Here is a 20,915-nt window from a genome sequence, read left to right on the forward strand (position 1 = left end):
TACCCAAAGTGTCTCCCTTGACTACTAGTCCTATGAATTGGAAAAAAGGGATTTTGTGCTAAAATCCTGTGGGCAAATGCTGCATGGCACATATACCATTCACCTATTAAAATTCCATGGTGCGGAGTATTATGCCTCCATCAGAAAGGATGAATACCCAACTTTTGTAGCAACATGGATGGAACTAGAAGAGATTATGCTGAGCGAAATAAGTCAAGCAGAGAGAGTCTAGTATTATATGGTTTCACTTATTTGTGGAGCATAACAAAGAACATGGAGGACATGGGGAGATGGAGAGGAGAAGGGAGTTGAGGGAAATTGGAAGGGGAGATGAACCATGAGAGACTATGGCCCCTGAAAAACAACCTGAGGGTTTTGAAGGGGCGGGGGGTGGGAGGTTGGGGAACCAGGTGGAGGGTAATAGAGAGGGCACGTATTGCATGGAGCACTGGGTGTGGTGCAAAAACAATGAGTACTGTTATGCTGAAAATAAATTTAAAAAAAAATTCCATGGTGCATATTAAAGGTTTTAAAAAGTCCTATCTTAAAGGTACCCGTTTTGGGGGCGCCTGGGTGGCTCAGTGGGTTAAAGCCTCTGCCTTCGGCTCAGGTCATGATCCCAGGGTCCTGGGATCGAGCCCCGCATCGGGCTCTCTGCTTGGCAGGGAGCCTGCTTCCTCCTCTCTCTCTCTCTCTCTCTGCCTGCCTCTCTCCCTACTTGTGATCTCTATCTGTCAAATGAATAAATAAAATCTTAAAAAAAAAAAAAAAAAGGTACCTGTTTTGATTTCTGTAATCCAGCATTTACCATACTTTCTTCATTATGGAAATCCTTTTCTCAAGTCATGTTACCCCCATGGAGCACCATTTAGGAGGACTGTGTTGAGATGGATCACTGCTGCTCTAGCCTAAAGAGACACTTTAATAGTGTAATACTTCATGAAGACTGGGCTATCAGGTTTATTTCATCTGCCAAATTTTTAAGTTGAAAATAATAGTGGTAATTCCATTGTGTAACCTTGAAGCCAAAGGAAACTAAGCAGCTCACTTTCAAAATTTTCCCGTGTTCCCAATCTAAGTCTTGTCCCACTTCTGACAAGATCAGATGTGAGACTCATTTATTTCAGTCTTACTGCAGCTTTTAGCTGTCATGACACAATTCCTGCAAATTTGCCAAGATTTCCAGGAAGCTGGAAAAAAAAGGTCTTGAGTCATTTCTGACATTTTTGGAAGCAGTCTTGCAGCTGACCAGAGCACTAGGTGTGAGCAGGAACCCAGGTTCAAGTCTTACATTCTCTGTTTATTAACAGTTTTACTTTGGGCACATGAATTTCTTGAGCTTTATTCTCTTTATCTTCAAAAGTAGAATGAGATGAAATTACTCCAAAAGTCTCTTCTAATTGGAACTAGAGGCTCCAGATTCTGGGATAGCAGACAGAGTTGGGGAAACAAGAAGGTGCAGGGCTAACAGGCAATAAAATAGAATCTGAATATCGAATGGTTTGATCCTGGATCCCCATCCAATATGGGAGCCTGGGGGATTTATCTCAGGAGAACTGAATGGCCAGAATGAAGATGTCTGGGTATGAGTGTGTACAGGAAGCTCCCTAAAGTGCAAAGATCACCCTGCCATCTAATCATCTAACAGAAGGCTCCCAGAAGACACAAGCCTCACACTCAGCTCTCACACTGAACAGACATAGAGATTACCAGGACTTTGAGGGAAGTCTGCAACTTCAAAGAGTAAAAGAAACAAAAAGAGGATGCAGTAAAGCTGTATAACAAGTGCCTGGGTGGCTCAGTTGGTTAAGCAATAGCCTTCAGCTCGGGTCATGATCCTGGAGTCCCGGGATTGGGTCCCGCATCAGGCTCCCTGCTTGGCAGGGAGTCTGCTTCTGCCTCTGACCCTTCCTCTTCTCATGCTCTCTCTCTCTTATTCTCTCAAATAAATAAATAAAATCTTTAGGAAAGAAATTACACCTATTAAAATAATAATAATAAAAAACTAAAATTTTTGAAAAGATATTTTATCCATATGAGAAGAAAACAGGGTGCAAAGAATAAGAAAAAAAAATTTTAAATCTTTGGAAATTAGATATTCAGCATTTTAAAATTTTAAGAGAAATGGTAGAAGAAAAAACTGAGGAAAACTTTCAGAAAGAACAAAAAGACCCCCCCCCCAAAAAAAAGAAAGAAATAGAAAGTTGGGAAGAAGAATGTTAAGATTGACCTAGGAGGGCCAATAATGATTGATAAGAATCAATCAAACAAGCAGTGAGAAGAGGGAAAAAAAAGGGGAAGAGATGATGTTTTCAAACAAAAAAATTGAGAATGTTCTAAAACCAAAGGACATAATTCTTAAGATTGCAATGGCTCAACAAGTATCCAACACATACATACGAAAAAGACCTATACCAAAACTTATCATGATGTAATTATGGAACACACCAGAGAGAAAGATTCTAAAAGCTTTCAGAGAAAAGATGTGAATTGCATGCAATGAGTCATAATTACCCAAACTTGGAAGCTATCAAGCCATGAAAAGACAGGGAGAAACTTAAAGTGCATATTGCTGAGTGAAAGAAGCCAATCTGAAAATCCTATATATTGTACGATTCCAACTATAAAGCATTCTGGAAAAGGCAAAACTATGGGGACAATAAAAAGATCAGTGATTGACAGGAATTTGTTGTTCGTGGTTACCAGGGGGAGGGATGAATGGGTAGAGCATGGGGGATTTTTAGAGCAGTAAAATTGTTCTGTATGATACTGTAATGATGGGTACATGTTGTCATACATTTGTCAAAACCTGTAGAATGTACAACATGAAGAGTGAACCCTGTAAGCTATACATTTTAGTTAATGAAAATGTGTCAATATTAGCTCTGGAATTCTAACAAATGTAGTACATTAGTGCAGATTGTTAATAATAGAAGAAACAGCCCAGTCTAAAAAAAATAGGCAAAGGATTTTAAAAGACACTTCATAAATGAAGACTGAAAGTAGCCAGTAAGTGCATGAAAAGATGACCAATATCATTTAATCATCAAGGAAATGCATATTAAAACTATAATGCAGTTCTACTACACATCCGTTGAAATACCTCACATTTTCAGAATTGACAGTAGCAAACCATGATGTCAAAGGTGTGAAGCACCTTGAACTTTGGCATTGCTTTTGGATATATAGAAAATGGTAAAATTGTTCAGCAGTTTCTCATCAAGTGAAACATACATTACCATGTGACCCAACAATCCAAACTCATAAGTATTTAACAAACAGAGAAATGAAAGTATGGGCTCATCAAAAGGACTTGACCACAAATGTCCCTAAAGCTTTATTCATGATAGCCTCAAACTGGAAATAGCCCAAATGTCCATCAACAAAGAAATGGTACATTTATAAGATGAAATATTGCTCAGCAGTGAAAAGGAAGAAACTAGTGGTACATGGCATGAATTATTTTCAAAAACAAACTGAGAAAAGTCTGGATCGTTGGTTGACAGTGTTGGGTTGAGGTAGAGAAGATTGACAGCAAAGGAGCCTGAAGAACTTTTAGACATGACAGAAATACTCTATTTTCTTTATTGAGATGGAAGGTTATGGGTTTTTATCTTTGTCAAAATTTATTAAACTGTACACTTAAAATGGGTGCATAATATTATTCATATATTTGGGGCACCTGGGTGGCTCAGTGTGTTAAGCTCTGCCTTCGGCTCAGGTCATGATCTCAGGGTCCTGGGATTGAGCCCCGCATTGGGCTCTCTGCTTGGCGAGGAGCCTGCTTCCCCCTCTCTCTCTGCCTGCCTCTCTGCCTATTTGTGATCTCTCTCTCTCTGTCAAATAAATAAATAAAAATCTTTTTAAAAAATGAAAAAAAAATATATATAAATTAGACCTCAGTCAAATTTATTTTAGAAATATCTGAGGTTAGAGTAACTTGTAACCTATATTTATTTATATTTATATAATTAAATATATATTTAATTATATATAATTAGCCATCCAAATTTCCAGTAGTTGTGAAGATGGAGAAAAACCATTTTCAGATCTAAAATGGCTCAAATATTTGTATGGTATAGTCACCTTTTCTAGTGAAGGCCCTTAGGGAATGTACTTCAACAAAAGAGGGAGAAAACCAAAAAAGAGAAAGATACAAGGTCCAGGGGAAACAGAGGATCTGAAAGGAAGTCTGGGAATGATAGCTGATCAATAAGATTGGGGAACAACCAATACAGATTGGAATCTGAATCTTCTGGAAAGAAGGTTCTAGGGGAGAAATGAGATACATCTCTTTGAGTTTATTGAAAAGATTACTGATAGGTTTATGTCAACAATGTTGAAGCATCTGAAAGATTCCCCTAGAAAATCAAGCAGATGAAAAAAATAAGACATTTGTTAACTCCAGATAAAGAAAGCATAGTACAAGAGAGGAGATTTGAACATAGTGCACAATGTAATTTTGCAATGAGTAATATTTGCGTAATCATAAGAATCTAAGTATTAATTTTTATGTTATTAAAAAAACTGTGATATCTGTTAGGGAATTGGAAACATAGGAGGTGGTAGGTGTGGAAGAATTAAGACCTCATCTATCACAATGGGAAGTCAGTAATCTCAAACTGAGACATCAAGGAATAGCAGCATATGTGTACTTAGAAATAAATAGGCAAATACCAAAGAAAACAGCTATACAAGTTGAGAATGGCTGCCTCTGTTAAAACAGAAGTAACCAAAAGATTAGAAGAGGTAAGGCTTAAATCTGCTTTTATTCCTAATGGACCTTTTGGCCTTGACTTTAAAAATTATGTACATGTATTAATTTGATAAAAATTAAATGTAATAAAAGAAGAAAGTGTTTTCTGGCTGCACAGTCCTGTGAAAACAGAGTGTTTTTCCTTCATAGTCTGTCCTGAGGCAATAGCTCTTGCTTCTCTCTTTTGAGATTTCCTCCCCTGAATATAGCTCCATGTATAAAGGTATATAAATAGGCCAGAATCTGTTAAACCTTGTGCTATAGTGTTGGCAAAGGCCAAAAGCATAGAAGGGAAAGATCCTGAGATAAAGGAGGGTGAGGATGATAGATGCAGACAGTATGGAGTTCCATATAGATGAGGGGAAAAAATAAGATTTCAGGAGGTATTAGGCTAAGGAAGTAAGTTGGCCAGAAGAAAGGAAAAGAGCATAAAGGATTAGAGAAGGAAAAAGAAATTGGGGACAAAAATATGATAACGTATCCAGGAAAGAAGAGAGTAGCCTCTAATTCCCTCTAGGGTCTACGCTCGCCATCACTACCTTTTCCTAGAACCAGAGTCCATTGCTGGGTGGCTGATTCATGTCTTAACCTTGAGCCCCCTGGGAAAATCAGACATCTTTCTTTAGTCTTCATCTTAAGCTGAGCCATATCAAGTGCAAATGCCTGGAGTAGAACAGTTTAGTCACCATCCTATTTCCCCACCTGAGGTACACCAGTTAGAACTTCTGGCTCTTTCTGCCATGGCACTCATCTTTTCTCTTGCCTTTTCTTTTCCTTTTGCCCTTTTGCACTGTATTTTGAGAGAATCTCTGGGCCACGTTTTCCAGATCAAAACTAAATCTTCAGCCATATTCATTCTGCTTTTCAGTTCCATCTGTTGAGTTCTTTTAATTGTAGCTATCATGTTTCTAATGTCTAGAAATTATTTTTCTTCTCATAGGAATCCATTACCTTCTATGGGTATGATAAACCTTGTAATCTGTGTGGCAATAAATTTATTATACCTACTCTAGGCCTTGTCCATTTTCTGTAAGAATCTTTTTTTCCTCCAAAGTTACTTTCTTTGTTAAATTTGCTCTCTCTCTTTCCTACCATTGACTTTCCTTGTGTGTTTGGTGCATTTGCGCTGTCTGTCCATATACACTGACCAAGGACCAGAATGAACAATCTTCGTAGCTAGAGCCTGTCTTTAGCTAAAGTGAGAAACCCTTCTGCTCTGGCAACAAATGTATGTTCTGATATATAGAAGCCCTGTTTCTATGTTGCTGTTGTGAGAGAGTGGGGCTTGGTGGTGGGGAAACCCTCGTTGCAGCCCAAGCACACACTCTGGGAGATTCCTGGGCAGAACTCCCACTTCAAGTCATGCTCCTACCCCTTAATTCCCATGGGCAGAAGCCAGAGTCCTCCGCTCTTGGGGTGGGGCTTGCTGCAGCTGTCCCTGTACCCACTCCAGTGACCACTGAGCTTCGAGTTCTGGGCTTCTTTTGGGAAAACTCCCCTTCTTGGAGAATCTTCTTTTTGTCCTGTGGATTTTTTAGTTTTGTTGAAGTTTTACCATCGGTATGTTCCCTCTGTTTCATCTTTCAGAAACTCTTCATCATTTGAGTCAGCTACCATAATACTTCTTTTGCCTTTCCTTCAGATGGAGATTTATTTTTCCCTTTTTATTTCTGTTGTTATTTCACAGGTTATTTGGAGGTAAAGTAAAATAGAAGGGATAAATCTGCCACATTGAGCCAGAAAATTTCCTTAGATCTATTTACATATGAGAAAATGAAGAACCAGAGAATGAAAAGAAACACACACACATACACACACACAGACACACAGAGACAAAAATTTGCCTGAAGTTTTCCACTTAGTACGTGCAGAATCAGGATTTAAATCTCAGTCTGCCTAGTTTCAAAACATCCTGTTGATACGCATACCACACACCCATGTAGTGTGACCACGTGATTTAAATAATTTTTTTTAGAAATGTCACCAGAGCCCATCAAGAGACAATAGGAGGGTGTTGTTGATCAAAATATGTATAGTGTGCCTCTGTGGCAGTACCTTCAAAACCTCTGCTGTCTTTTTGACAGTCTTCAAATCCTTGTCCTCTGAGGGCGGATTTGACTTCTGATACTTTTCTGCGGTTATTTGGAGTCAAATTTGTTGATCCAAAAAGAATAATGCTTCTTTTTTTAAATCCAGACCTAAATTAGATCTTAACCGTGAGGAGATATATTTTCTTGAGGGACCTGTATACTGTTCTAGATAGATCTAGAATTCCAAAAATATTTGAACTTTGAGAATTTCAGTGGACTAAGTGAGTGATCTTGTGGGGGGGATGATTTTATGTTTGGTGAACATACACACCCTGAGCTGATTATTTTTAAAATCTCATTTATTTGTAGGCCATTAAAATAGTTGCGTAACTCTAAAAATAATGAGGCTCACATAAAGCATTTTCAGTACTTAAAAAATCCATTTTAATTTCTCTTTTTTTAGTGTGTTGTGCCTCTTGGTATGTATCTTTTGCACTATAGAGCTGTAATGATTACCTATAAGTAGAGATAACTTATCACATATGAGAATATATCTGAAATAAAAGTTCTAAATAGAATTGCTTTGTCAAAGGATAGATGGATTTTGCCAAATGGCCTTTTTAGATATTGTGCCACTTTACACTCGAATGGATAACGTTCTTCTTCTACACATCCTTTCTAAGACATTGAATTATATTCTTTCTTATCTTTGCCAACCTGATGGTTTGGTTTTTTTAAGTTTTAATCTGTGAGGTTTTTTTTGTTTTTTTTTTTTTTTTTAATTAGGTAGATCATTTTTCAGTGATTGCATGTGACCTGTTCATATTCTCTAACCATTTATCTATTGGGTTTTTCCTTTTTTGTCTTGTGATTTATAGGAGGTTTTTTTTTTCATTCAGTAAGTTCATTCTTTGTCTACATCATGTTTAGAAAAATAAAACACTCTAACTGCTGTGCATTGCATTTGCATTTGCATTTGCATACAGCCAAATGTAACACAAAACTGAGCCAGAAACCTCTTAACCAACACCTGAAGAAAGTAGCTGAACATCAGAATCACTAGGTAGTGAATTATCTGTTAGTAGAGTAGGATGTGCAAAAGCCACTCTCATGGTTAGACAGTGCTTTCTGCTGTGTGTAGAAATGGTTGAATTTTTTAGTAATGTAACTTTGTTCTGGCTAATGGAGATATAAAGTTTTCCTTTTAGCCAGATGTTTTAAAAGACTTATTCATTTATTTGAGAGAGAGAGAAAGAGAGAGCACAGGGGAGGAGAGAGAGCACAGGGGAGGAGCAAAGGAGAGGGAGAGAGAATCTCAAGCAGACTCCACGCTGAATGCAGAGCCCAACAGGGGGCTCCATCTCATGACCCTGAGATCATGACCTGAGCCAAAATCAAGATGCCAGCTGTGCCAGCCAGGAGCCCCTAAGCAGATTTTAAATGGAGAAAATACGACGTTGAGCCCTTTGCAAAGATGATAAGAAACATTAATAGCTTGATTAGGGATCCCTAAGGGCTTGTTTTCTACTCACTTCAGCTTCCGCTCTCCAACACAGGGACTGGGAGAGAAATCAGTGCTTCCCTTTACAAATTATCATGCCTGTCTTGCATTACATATATACATACTTACATTTGAGACAGGGCACAAACATGGCCAAATATAGTAGGTTTATTCCCCAGACTAAGAGAAGATAATGTGTATTTCTTAAAACATTCCAATAAATCCTTGAATTTTTTGTAGAAATAAATTTCTAAAAGAAATCCTAAAAGATTGGCCTGACTTTTAGAATAAAAACTAACTTCTTTGGGGGCACCTGGGTGGCTCAGTCGTTAAGTGTGCATCTTGGGCTTGGGTCAGAGCCCCACATCGGGCTCCCTGCTTGACAGGAAGCCTGCTTCTCCCTCTCCCACCCCTCTGCTTATGTTTCCTCTCCTGCTATGTCTCTCTCTGTCAAATAAATAAAATCTTTCTAAAAAATAGAATGAAAACTAACTTCTTTTAAGTATAAGGCCTATGCAAACAAAAGTTTTACTTGAATCAAAGTTTGATTTGTTTTTTTTTCATAGTCATCAAACTTAGATGAATCTTATATGAATCTTATTTCATTTTGAGAAAGTTTGTCCAATTTATTTTCTTAACATTTTCCCCTAGTAAAATGAGATACTGTATCCTGTTACTGAGTCAAATAAACTATCATATAGTCAGTATTAATGGTAGACAGCCTTATAAATTTGCTTTACTCTTAAATAGAATTAATTTTAACTAGGTTAAAATTTCAGATTTCTGAAATAGAATAGGACTAAAGAATTAATGCTTGGAGTAGAGCAATGGGACAGCTTTAGATAATCTTCTTTGACCAACTTCCTGTTTTAAATAATGATAGGAATTAAGTGATTACTTTCCTGTCATCATTTGTGGTTAGTGTTGTTTGGTGAGTTTTGTTTGCTCTGTTTTGGGAATCCTACAGAGTTTGATTTTTCTATCATTTGTCATGACAGAGAAGACAAGTTTAACCAAAAGCTCTAATTATTTGGATTTAGAAATGAATGTGTTTACTTAGAATCCTGTACTTCACTCATACTAAATGTTGAGGATATTTCACATAAAAGTGAGCCTAACATGTTTTCTGTAGTTAATAATGATCAATATCTATGATTAAACACGTTTTTCTCAGGCATTCCTAAATCTACTTAGTCTCCATTCATCAGAAAGAAAGCATGACTCCAAGGTGAGGCATCTGGGTGGCTCAGTCAGTTAAATGTCCTACTCTTGTTTTCAGCTCAGGTCATGATCTCAGGGTCACGAGATCAAGCCCCATGTCAGGTTCTGTGGTGGGTACAGAACCTGCTTAAGATTCTCTCTCTTTCCCTTTACTTCTCTGCCCTCTGTGCTCACTTGTGGCTCTCTCTATTAAAAAAAAAAAAAAAAAAAAGAATAAAACAAAATTCCAAGGCATTTTTAGTTGTTCTTTAAAAAATTAGTTTGCGAGGACTGCCATTATAAATACCACAGACCAGGGGGCTTAAACAACAGAAATTCATTTTCTCATAGTTCTGGAAGCTAGAAGTCCAAGGTGAAGGGGGTTGGCAGGTTTGGTTTCTTCTGGATCCTCTCACGGTCTTGTGGATGGCCACGTCCTTGCTGTGGTCTTATGGTCATCCCTTTGTCTGTGATGTCTGTGTCCTAATCCCCTGTTCTTATAAGAACACCAGTCCTGTTGAATCAGAGCACACCTTAATGGCCCTATTTTAACTTAATCACATCTCTGAACACCCTGTCTCCAAATACAGTCCCAGTCTGAGCTACTCAGAGTTAGAGCTTCAACATACGAATTTTGGGGGAATACATTTCAGCCCATAACAATAATTAATTAATATATGTCCATTTTCAGAAATTACAGATAACCATTATAAGCATTGAAAAAAGGTCAAAGTCAAAAAAAAGAAAAGTCATCCTTAATCTTAACAATCAAAAAGCAACCAAAGATATACATACCCTTTCAGAACTTTTTCCTACTAATACACACAAAATAATTTATAAAACTAGAATCATTCTGAACATAATATCTTGGCTTATTGGTTTTTTTTCTTTTTCATTTAATGGCACGTTATAAACACCTTTACCATGGTTCCTTAATCAGTCCCTACATTTCTGGAATTTAGGTTATTCACAATTTTTCCTAGTCTAAAGAGTATAGAAATAATCGGGTTTTCCCAAAATATGCCTAAACAAAAACTTTCTAGAATGCATATACTATTTTCTTCCATTATAAAACATAACTAAATCTGTCTCTTCATTTGTCGTCATAGTAAGCATGGGTTGTTACACTGTTATATAGCCGGATTCTCAGTTAACAGTTGCAAAGCTTTGTCCATTTTCAGAATGGCCCCAGACTGCTGTGCCTTTAGTTTCTGTTCCTGCCTGTTACAGAACAAAAGAATTTTATCTTGCTTTTGCTGCTCTCGTGTCATGATAACATCTCTATACCTACCTGTAGCAGATCCTAATGCCCTACAGACTGAAAAAGCAGTAGCCAAAATCGTTATAATTATCTTTAAAAAGAAATAATTTTGGGAGGCGTCTGGCTGGCTCCGTTGGTGGAACATGCACCGCTTGATCTCAGGGTTATGAGTTCAAACCCCACATTGGGTATAGAGATTACTTAAAAATAAGATCTAAAACATTAAAAAAAAATTTTCTCACAAAGTTCTGAGTGAGTCTCCCTATGGTAACATCAACTTACATGTGAACTTTTTTTTACATCCGGTTTTCTTTGGTTCAGAGAATTTTTTTCTTACTTTCTCACTGGTTATTATGTGGCCACATTCTAGACAGTTTAAGTTTCTGAAAAAGGGGCCAGTGTACCACTGAAATAGTATTTTATAGGGGATATCTCATTCTTCCATACAATATATTGTTTCTGAAAAATACTGTTTACGTATTTTTGTGATACTGACTTCTTACCTTTTCTTCTGTAATCAGGGTTACCAGAGCTGGAATTGGAAGCAATTGATAACCAATTTGGACAGCCAGGAACAGGTGACCAGATTCCATGGGCAAATAATACAGTGACTGCTGTAAATCAGAATAAGCCAGAAGAGTGAGTAATACATTTCCTACCTTATAAAATATCAGATACCAACTTCTACAACAAAGAACTATTTCCCAGACTGGATTCCAGTCTACATTTTATTTTGTGAGATAGTAGAAGTAAATGTTTAACGAAAGAAAGGGGGATAGATGGGCGCCTGGGTGGCTCAGTTGGTTAAGCAACTGCCTTCAGCTCAGGTCATGGTCCCGGAGTCCTGGGATCAAGTCCCATATCGGGCTCCCAGCTCTGCAGGGAGTCTGCTTCACCCTCTGACCCTCTCCCCTCTCATGCTCTCTCTCACTCTCTCTCTCTCTCTTCAAATAAATAAATAAAACCTTTTTTAGGGGCGCCTGGGTGACTCAGTGGGTTAAAGCCTCTGCCTTCGGCTCAGGTCATGATCCCAGGGTCCTGGGATCGAGCCCCACATCGGGCTCTCTGCTCCGCAGGGAGCCTGCTTCCTCCTCTCTGCCTAGTTGTGATTTCTCTCTGACAAATAAATAAAATATTAAAAAAAAATCTTTTTTTAAAAAGAAGGGAGGGTATAGAGGACCGAAAGATTGATATAGTATGCAGCAGTTGTTTTCTTTTCATCTCTTGCTTTGCTTTGATTGATTACTATAAAATTTCTGAGATCTGTAGATGAATTGAGCTCAGTGTAACAATTATTATAAAAGCTCTTGAGCTTTTAGTTACATAATTATTTTGTCCAGTGTTTCTCTTTGGAGCAAGATGATATAAGAAGGGAAAGTACTTTTTACATCTACTCAGTGTCCCATCTTGATTAGAATTTAATTTCTTAATTGACATGAGTAGCTTCATTCCAAAACATTAGAGTACATCTCATGTATAGCAACCAAAGGATGACTAGACAGTGTTGAGTGTGGTTTAGAGCTTTAACTATGAACTGTATTCCCATTTACCTTCCCCAGAGAGGATTCCTTATAATGTTTGTATTATTAGTATTATTTTCCATATATTTCTGAGTTTTTTGCATCTGGTATCAGGAGGATTAGACGGTGTATTTCCTTCGTGTAATCAACAGGGTTTTTTTGTTGCTTAACACTGAAAATGTTTCATTTTCCTAGTTTGATTTCTTTTGTAAATGGTAATCATGTTATTTTATGATTAAATCAATACAACTTGATCATCTTTGAAACTTAAGTATAAATAGAATAAATCTTGCTGTAGGCTAGATGATTTTTTCCCTGAGATTTTGATTGATTTTTATTTTTGACTTTCATGAAGAATTCTTTTCCCTTTCTTAACTATGTTTAGTTAATTTTCAAGCTGTTTCTATAAGCTAAGAGGAAGAATATGGAAGCAAATTTCAGGACCGACAAAACAGTGAGAATATATTCAAGCTTCATACAGAACATTTATAAATTTCTACACATAAGTATAGAACATTTCATTGTGTGATAATTGGTTGAAAAAGCATCTCCACAGAATTTTCTAGAACAAGGTTTGCATATTTGAGTGTATCTCATACATACATGTTTACATATCTGTTTGTGTTATTGAGATTGAATACTTATTTGCTATATCAGTCTTAAACTCTTTTATCTTTTCATTCTATTAGCCAGTGTATTAGTTCACAATTAGATGAGCTGCTCTGTCCACCAACAACAGTAGAAGGAAGAAATGATGAGAAGGCTCTTCTTGAACAACTTGTGTCCTTCCTCAGCGGCAAAGATGAAACTGAGCTGGCTGAACTAGATAGAGCTCTGGGAATTGACAAACTTGTCCAGGTATTCATTAAAACTGGCATTATTTAAATGATACGATCCTGAGAAGCTAGAAAATTATTTTTAAGCAAGATTTTTCAGTATTGGTCTCACTGTGTTTAAGTAGTTTTATAACTTACTCTTGTGAAAGTTATAAAAATATAGCTAAATAATGAGGTTTTTTAAACAAAAAAAAATCATCATAATTAGAAGTAGTTAGAATTAGGAAGTCTTAACCTTTCACTATGGACCAGAATCTTAGAGGCTCCCCCTAGAAGACAATCCAGATTTATATAATGACTTCTTATCCTAGGACTTAATTTATCCTTCATTCATGCTAGACATCAACCTGCACATCCCATGATACTCCACCTTCGGGCATTTTTCACATGGTGAGATTGAAAAATCAACTTAGTGCTTCATGACCAACATTTTTAAAGTAGTAGAATATAAGAAAAAGGGGAAGTTATATTTCATAAAACTTTCCTTTCAGTTACACACACATGTGTGCACGTGCAAACACACACACATGCACACCAGGTCATAATTTAAATTATATTTTTTACAATGAATAATAGGTATCAATTTTAAAAGCCATAGCTATGGCATTCTTTTAGGCCAGCTATGAATTTTTTTTTTCAACTAAGAGGAAAGAAAGCATGAATTCTCTATTTGGGATAGAAAAATGCCTAACTAATCCCTCCTATAATAATACTTCTCATGGTAAGCTACTAAATGTAATGTTTGTTGACTCTTAGGCTTTGCAGTGTGGTTCTTTTCAAACCTTTTGACTTCATTCCATTGATTTTAGCCTGTGTTTTAACCATGTTTTTGTCTCTTTTCTGAGATTTTTAAACATCTCAGTTGATCTGTTATTCCATTTCAGAAGGAACTTTCATAAGTGATTCCCTTAGATAGCAAACTCCTAGACACCTTCATGAATTCAGCATAATATTTTATAATAAAACTTTCTAGAGATAACGTTCTCAGATCCAAGATTATATAGAGAAACATGTCATATATTGGCAGTAATTTATTTGTGAAATGTTCTGGCTTATTTTCCAACAGGGAGGTGGATTAGATGTCTTATCAGAGAGATTTCCACCACAACAAGCAACACCACCTTTGATGATGGAAGAAAGACCCAACCTTTATTCCCAGCCTTATTCGTCTCCTTCACCTACTGCCAATCTCTCTACCCCTTTCCAAGGCATGGTCAGGCAAAAACCTTCGCTGGGGACTATGCCTGTCCAAGTGACGCCTCCCCGAGGCGCCTTCTCACCTGGCATGGGCATGCAGCCCCGGCAGCCGCTGAACAGACCTCCGGCCGCACCCAACCAGCTGCGGCTCCAGCTTCAGCAGCGCTTGCAGGGCCAACAGCAGGTGAGTCGTCCGGGTCTGCAGGGGGCGCTCGAGAAGGCTTCTGCTAACTCGTGATGCCCTGACACCGCCCATGGGGCTAGAATAAAGGTGTCAGGTGGAAGTGTTCCCACAACCTTTGTGAAAAACTCAAAAAACCATCCTTGGTCGGCGAGGATAAGGTAAAGGAGACTTTCATTCAGTTAAAGACAACTGGCTCATAACAAAGTACTCTTCAGACTCACTATTTAAAAGCAATTTACTTGTTTTTTGTGATAAGAAATATTTAGGATGAACATATTATTAAATTAATAAAGAGAAATATGTAGCTTAATTTATACAGTAGAGCATCAAGAGATACTGTTATGAGTGTTGAAACAGAAAATGAAATTTATGTTGTTTGAAGTTGGAGTGATTGAAGCTTACTGATGTTATTGCATTAGGAGAATGGAGGAAAGGATAGTTTGGGGGTCCTGGGGAGCTGAGTGAGTTAAATCTTCTGTCTCCTTACAGGTGATGAGTGGGTATCATGGCATAAATATTTAAGATTGTCTAAGCAGCAAATACAGAGATAAGCATCAAGAACCAAAAAAGCAAATAGTTAAAAGTATTGTCTCCAGGGCGGGGGGGGGGGGGGGGGGGGGGGAGGGGGGCGCCTGGGTAGCTCAGTCAGTCAAAAAAAAAAAAGGTATTGTCTTTGAGAAGCAGGACAAGGGCTGTAGATTGTTGCTTCTTCTTTTTAACCTTTTTGTATTTTTTTAATCACCTGTGTATATTGCTTTGGATTTTCTTTAAAGTATTTATTTATTTATTTACTTATTTGACAGAGAGAGAGCACAAGTAGGCAGAGAGGCAGGCAGAGAGAGAGGGGGAAGCAGGCTTCCCACTGATCAGAGAGCCCGACGCGGGGCTCGATCCCAGGACCCTGAGGTCACGACCTGAGCCGAAGACAGAGGCCCAACCCACTGAGCCACCCAGACGCCCCTCTTTAAAGTATTTAAAGCAATTTCCTAGAGTGTTACAAATTCAGGAAAGAAGAGAAAGAAGGAACTAAATTATATGAGAAAGGCAATATTTTATAATGTTATAAAATCTCTAATTTCAAGTCCTAGTTCTAACTTAACTTAGGTGGCTTGGCAGTCAAATTATTTACCCTTTTAAAGCCTCTGATTTCTGATTATATCCATAAAAGAAATAGAGTAAATAATTTGTCTACCTCGTAGGTGGTATGTGGATTGAATGAGTAAGATAGTATGTACAATAAAGATCTTAGCACAGTGTAAGTGAGATGAGATGGCCTGTATAATAAATGCTAGTACATTGGACTGTCCTTGAGGAGAAAAAATTATATTCCTTAATCTCATACCATACACAAAAATAAATTCTAGGTATTTTAATGATCTAAATGTGAATATGAGAAGATTTATGTGGCCCCTACAAGGCATAAGGGAAAAGTTTGATGTTTGCATTAAAATTTAAAACTTATAAGATAAAAGACACCATAAACAAGGTTAAATGTAGGCTCAGGGAAGATATTTGCAACACTGTGTAAGTGAAAAAGAATTAGTGTCCAGAATACATCAGATTCATAACATGGTGTTCATAATACACTTACCTCGCTAGACTGATATCATCTCTTTACTCGTTGATCATGTTCTCTCATTCCTCCTTCCCTCTTGCCAAATACAGGAGATAGAAAGCATCTCATAGGTAGGAATTTAGGACAGTGCCTGATGATTTGAAAAAAGAAAGGTACTAACTCAGGACTACATCATAGTTTCTTTCTTTTTAATGGATTTTAAGATCAGTTTAAAAACATATTTCTTGACTATAAGTATATTTCATTGACGGGAATGTGGTACACAAGGAGTAAAAAGATTCTACAAGTTTACATTTGATTATACAGTTTTGAATAATCCCCAGTTGGGGGAGAGGGGAAGGAAAAAACACCCTAGGAAACTAGTAGAGATTCATTGGCTGAAACTTTTAAGGAACAGCAAAAATGAAGGAGGGAGCTAGTGATTAAGAATACAAAGTTGTAATGAGGCCTTTAGATATAGTGTCTGCTCCTATGTCAGATAAGCAAAGTCTCAAGAACTATATCCATGATAACAATAAAGAATTCCTAAAGTTCTATTTTGAGAAAAGGATAACAGCAAAAATGGGTAGACCTGCTGCTTGTAGAAAATTATGTAAGATTGGCTCATAAAAGATGTGATTATTCTGTTCTAGTTTGTATTCTTCTTCTCCAGCCAGGGTCTTCATACTCTCAAGAAAAGAATACTATGAAAAAGGAGTAACATTGGAGACACATAAAGAAATGTGATATACTTAGCCATCTCAAAACAAGTCAAGTCCAAATGTGTTATGTGTTAGAGTATTGGAGAAAATGTATGGATCTGGTAGAAGAACCACTATTGATTATTTTTTATATATTAGAGAAAATAGAAGTGACCAGAAAGATCAAAGGGCTGAAAGTAGAGGGAAGCTAATTTCACCTCTAGAATTCTGGCCATGAAAACTGCCTGATAGAAGAATAGCTTCTTTTTTTTTTAAAAAAAGAATTTATTTATTTATTTGACAGAGATCACAAGGAGGCAGAGAGGCAGGCAGAGAGAGAGGGGGAAGCAGGCTCCCCGCTGAGCAGAGGGCCCTATGCAGGGCTTGATCCCAGGACCCTGGGATCATGACCTGAGTCGAAGGTAGAGGCTTAACCTACTGAGCCACCCAGGCGCCCCAAGAATAGCTTCTTTAAAAGAAACCCCCTATTGGGGCACCTGGGTGGCTCAGTCAGTTAAGCATCGGATCTTGGTTTTGGCTCAGGTCATGATCTTGCGGTCATGGGATCAAGCCCCGCATGGGGCTCTGCGCTCAGCCAAAGTTTGCTTCACGTTCTCTCACCCTCTCCCTCCACACGTGTTCTTCTCTAATAAATAAATCTTAAAAAATAAAAAACCCTTGTCAATAATTTACATGTGGCTATGTCAGGGTTTTCATTTTTGGCAGTATTGACATTTTGGGGCAGATAATTCTAGTTATGGGGGCTTTCCTATTCATTTAAGAATGTCTAACAGCATCCCTGACCTTTACCTTAGATGCCAGTAGCAACCTTTCCCCAAGTTGTGTAGCCAAAAGTGTCTTGAGACGTCGCTAAATTTCTCTTGTGGGGCAGAATTATCCCTGGTTGAGACCCTCTAGGCAAGATAATCATCTTTTAGGTTTCCTATGGAAGGATTTCTTGATAAGGCATTGAAAAAAATATCCGTTCAGACCGACAAAATGTCAGCCAACCTGAACTCTGAATGTGTGTGTGTAGGGGTGTGGGGTGTGTGTGTGTTATGCGTGTAGGCTGAGTTTGTACTGTTCCACTGGACGCAAACTCCACGTTTCCTTTTATAATACAAGCCTTTTGACCTGGCCTTTATAGACTTCTGAATTTATGTCCCCAGCTCTGAGAACTCCTGACCTCTCTCCTCCCACCAACCAAAAGTCAAGATTTCCGAGGAGTTAAAGTATATGGTGATCATTTTGGGAAGACTTCCTAGGAAGAATAGAACTTGACCTGCTTGCTAGATAATGGGTAGCATTTTAGTAATCAGAGGGAAGAGGCAGGTCAGAGGGAGACAGCTGTATATAGCATTAGTCAGGTTGTACACAGAGAGAGGGGAAGGGGAAATGAAAAGAATTATTTCAAGGGCAGAAATAGATAAATTTCTCTTTAACAGAATGTGCTTTAGAATAATTTCTTCTACTGCTAAAAATAGACTATTTATGTTCTAAGGTTGTAATTTATTTCCTAAGGTTATTTTCTCATTTTTACTACTTCTCAAGCATCTTTCCTCCCTCCCCACCCATTTCATGCTCTCATTATCTCACAATCCAAAGAATATATAAAGCTGTAAGTTTGGAAACCCAACTCCCACTCCCCTGGCAATGTTACCTCTCTTCATTGCTAGGATTAATGTATTTCCCCCATCCTCATTGCCTTGTCTTCTGTTTCCAGAGTTGCCGTACTTTCTGCCTTAAGTTAACTCTGCCATCCTTCTTGCCACCTAGCATTCTCATCTTTCAAGGTCCTATTGCGCGCACTCGTGCTCTTGGTCCTGGCCTTCCTTCTCTCCTTCTCTAAGCTTGAGCGCCCTGTAGATGTCTCTGGGTATGCAGGTGTGCACTTGTAGGTGGCACCCTTCTGTATTGGCCTCTGCCACTCACCGGAATTCCCAGAGGACAGAGATTTGCTCACCTCTGTAGCCTTCAAACTTTATATATTATCTTGCATACACTTAATTTTTTTTGCTAAATCTTTGTAAAATTCATGGTTTAGTTAAACTTATGTCTGTGGTCTGTAGAATTTAAAGAAGTACCTAGATTTTTGTACTTAAGAAACCCTTTGACTTTTATCTTTTTCTTTTTTAAAGATTTTATTTATTTGAGAAAGAGAGAGAGGGTGTGTGAGCAGGAGAAGGGGGAGGAGCAGAGGGAGAGAGAGAAACAGGCTTTCCCGGATCAGGGAGCCCAAGGACACAGGGCTCCATCCTAGTACCCTGGGATCCGGAGTGGAACCGAACCGGTCCTCTGGTATTGCTCAGGTGTCCCCAGTCTGTAGGGTTTGTGTTCCAGACCTTAACCAACTGAGCCACCTAGACACCCCAAGAGTCCCTTTGACTTTTAAAACCATAATGTTCATATCTTTAATTTTTATACGATTCTGAATGTTCTATCCTATTCCATAAAAGCCTGGAAGTTTTAATTTTTACATTTATATTAAAATGAGCTTTCCCCCCAAACAGTTTGTTTTCTGATCTAATGGGAGTCAAAAAAATTAATGAAGCCAGAATTAAGAATTGAGCTGTTTGGAGATGGGAGATTTAATCACTGTTCACAGCAATTTGGATTCTCCTATAAAACCTCCAGTCTTTCTAGCTTGCATCTCATATATTAAAATATATTAATTGCATTAAAATATTAAATATATTAAAATATGAGTGTGTTAATATCTTTTTTTTTTAAGATTTTTATTTACTTATTTGTCTTATTTGACACACAGAGAGAGAGAGAGCACACAAGCAGGAGGAGAGGCAGAGGGAGGGGAGAAGCAGGATCCCTGCAGAGCAAGGGAAACCTGATATGGGACTCGATCCCAGGACTCTAGGATCATGACCTGAGCCGAAAGCAGTGGCTTAACCAACTGAGCCACCCAGGCGCCCTCTTTATTATTAATTTATGTTATAAAGCATCATATACACACAAAATAGTATTGATACTTTTATTATCTCTCTGAAGAGTTTATTCACCTCAAATGATTGAGCAAGAAATTCTTTAAGCTATAGATTGTTTATCAGGAAATATCAGTTCCCAGGATCCTTGTTTTGTTACCTGATGAAGTTAAGGCATGCCTATGACCTGGAGTTCTAAGCCTGATACAACAGCATCTTCCAAACTAGTGTTCCATACAAAATTATTCTAGGAGATAAATGTTAATGGCAATATGTCAGAAAAAAAAAAAAGGTTCATGAAAACAAGATTCATAGTGTGCTTTGGCCAGTTAAAGGCTCATAGAATTACTGCAGTAAAGAAATCTGTTTCACCTTGTGTAACCCATCATTTCCAATACTTAATACAGCACAGCATGCTATTTTCCTGGCACATCTATTAATATCTGCAGAACAGTGTTCTTTAGAACACCAATTTGGGAAATGCTGGTCTAAAGTAATTACTTCTTCTAGTTAAATAAATAGTCTATTTTCTCAAACCATTTGTTTCTTACATAATTCTCCCCAGCGATGAAATCACATTGGATTTCCCCAAATATGTACCCATCTGACAGTCAGCCTCCAAGTGAGAAGTACCTCAACTTTTCTGTTAATCTTCCAGACCTTTGTAAAATGTGCCCTATTATATACTTACTTTTATACTGTAGTTTAAGATGTAGGGCTGATATTTATTTTCTCTCCATTATTGTACTTATCTGAAATAACTGAGTAGTAGCATGATTTTGAAAGTATGATATATGGGAGCACCAGGGTGGCTCAGTCAGTTAAGCATCTGACTCTTGATCTCAGCTCAGGTCTTAATCTCAGGGTTGTGGGTTCAAGCCCCACATTGGGGTCCATGCTAGGCATGGAGCCTACTTAAAAAAAATAAAAAATAGGGACGCCTGGTTGAACAGCTACCTTCGGCTCAGGTCATGATCCCAGGGTCCTGGGATTGAGTCCTGCATTGGGCTCCTTGGTCAACAGAGAGCCTCCTTCTCCCTCTGCCTGCTACTTCCCCTGCTGGTACTCTGGCTCTCTCTCTTTCTCTCTTTCTAGCAAATAAATAAATAAAATCTTTAAAAAGAAAATAAAAATTAAAAAAATAAAAGTACGCTATATGTATGTGTATGTGTATATACCTATGTGCCTATGTGCACATGTATGTGGATTCTGCTTTTAAATGCTCTGTCCTAGTTGGT

General features: G+C 37.9%; 1 protein-coding gene across 1 annotated transcript in view; it reads left to right on the forward strand.

The window, feature by feature from the left end:
* NCOA1 (nuclear receptor coactivator 1) overlaps positions 1-20,915 on the forward strand; it is a 184,012-nt gene that overhangs the window by 136,566 nt on the left and 26,531 nt on the right. The window contains exons 12-14 of the mRNA XM_045979119.1: positions 11,270-11,387; positions 12,958-13,126; positions 14,171-14,485. Of these exons, the coding sequence (XP_045835075.1) occupies positions 11,270-11,387; positions 12,958-13,126; positions 14,171-14,485 (602 nt within the window). The remainder of the gene's footprint in view (positions 1-11,269; positions 11,388-12,957; positions 13,127-14,170; positions 14,486-20,915) is intronic.

This window comes from Meles meles, chromosome 15, assembly GCF_922984935.1.
Source record: "Meles meles chromosome 15, mMelMel3.1 paternal haplotype, whole genome shotgun sequence".
Classification (NCBI taxonomy): domain Eukaryota; kingdom Metazoa; phylum Chordata; class Mammalia; order Carnivora; family Mustelidae; genus Meles; species Meles meles.